Source organism: Phaethon lepturus, unplaced genomic scaffold (assembly GCF_000687285.1).
Source record: "Phaethon lepturus isolate BGI_N335 unplaced genomic scaffold, ASM68728v1 scaffold11245, whole genome shotgun sequence".
In the NCBI taxonomy this organism is placed as follows: domain Eukaryota; kingdom Metazoa; phylum Chordata; class Aves; order Phaethontiformes; family Phaethontidae; genus Phaethon; species Phaethon lepturus.
The window spans coordinates 23,225-24,619 of record NW_010541225.1 but is presented as its reverse complement, the minus strand read 5'-3'; the positions used below and the strand labels follow the sequence as shown (position 1 = coordinate 24,619).

Genomic DNA, 1,395 nt, shown 5'->3' with positions numbered 1-1,395 from the left:
CTTCTGTAGCCTCTCGCATGTGGGAATCGGTTTTGGGGTCTGGCTGGTACCCGCAGGGCATCCAGCCTCACAGCAGCAAGAAGGTGCGACTACCAGGGCTGATGCACAGACTCAGGACCACAGTCCACCCCGTGGCACTGGGGTGCCGGGCACCCACCACAGTCCTCTGCCGGGGGCTCCAGAGCTAAATCCCATGCTGTTGCCTCCCAGTCCTTATCTTTCCTTCTCCTCCCATTCAGAATAACCCACAAGTCTGCCCGTACGGCCTGTACGCTGAACAGCTCTCGGGCTCTGCCTTCACCTGTCCCCGACCCACGAATAAGCGAAGGTATCGTGACCCCTCGGCAGCGGGCGGGTGACGTGGGGCGCTTGGGGCAAGCGGTGGGCAGCGATGGGGCGGCTGCCTCCGTGCCACCAGCGCTTCCTGTGAGCCTGGGCAGGCGGAGGCGGCGAAGCACGCACCCGAAAACCTCCACCCTGCGCTGGGAAAGGGGCAGGGGCAGAAAACCACAGGAGGGGGAGAGGATGAGTGGGTGGGCTGAGTGGGTTGTGAAAATGCTGGGAAGGAGGGTGTTGGGGTGGAGAAAAAAATGGTTTTCTGGGCGAGGAGAGGAAGGGGAGGGAATGTTCACAGGGGCCAGATGGTCCGGAGGGGTCTGTGCGCTGTGCCAAACAGCCTCGGGGGTGCAGCCCTGATGCTACTGCGAAAACGTCACTGCTGTGACCGGCACCCGTAAGCACCTGATGGACAGTGTCAAAACCCAGCCTCCGAGCAGGACTCTAAGGGATGCTCCTGCATGCCGGCCAGGGCCAGTGAGGCACTAGCTCAGCTGTACCCTTTTTGGGGCTGGCCAGGGGCTCAGACCAGGCACCCAGCACGCTGCTTACTACCCTGCGTTCCCAGCAGTGCTGGGGACGGCTTGTTCCAGCCAGCAGCAAACATCCCGGAGCTCTGTCCCGGTCGTCGTGCTCCGGCCATGACCAGATTGCAGAAGATGGGTTTCTCATGTTGCTTCTCCCGCAGCAGCTTTTCTGTCCCTTCTGTTGTTGGTGCAAATGAAAGGCAAATGCATCATCTGAGCTGCCGAGCACAGCGCTGCTCTCCGGGCTGGTGCCAGCTCGCGGTGTGCGTGGGAAAGGGATGAATCATTGTTTGCTGCACGAAGATGTCCTTGATGGAAATTTTCCAGCTCTCAAGAGAGAGCTCCCTCCTCCCCTCTCCCACCCACCCAAACTGCAACCACGGCTGTTAACACATCAAAGGCATTGGCAGCCCTGCCTAGCTCAGGCTTTCCTGACCACCTCTGCTCTCCCGCCTGATTAAAAGCCCAGCTCTGGGCTTGGCTGTGCCTGTGCACGGTGTGCAGATGCCGGCCGCGGCTGTGGGAGGGGGGG

At 61.1% G+C, this 1,395-nt stretch overlaps 1 protein-coding gene across 1 annotated transcript in view; it reads left to right on the top strand.

Annotated features, from left to right (window-relative positions):
• HGD (homogentisate 1,2-dioxygenase) overlaps positions 1 to 1,395 on the top strand; it is a 25,342-nt gene that overhangs the window by 7,697 nt on the left and 16,250 nt on the right. The window contains exon 3 of the mRNA XM_010287672.1: positions 240 to 328. Within this exon, the coding sequence (XP_010285974.1) occupies positions 240 to 328 (89 nt within the window). The remainder of the gene's footprint in view (positions 1 to 239; positions 329 to 1,395) is intronic.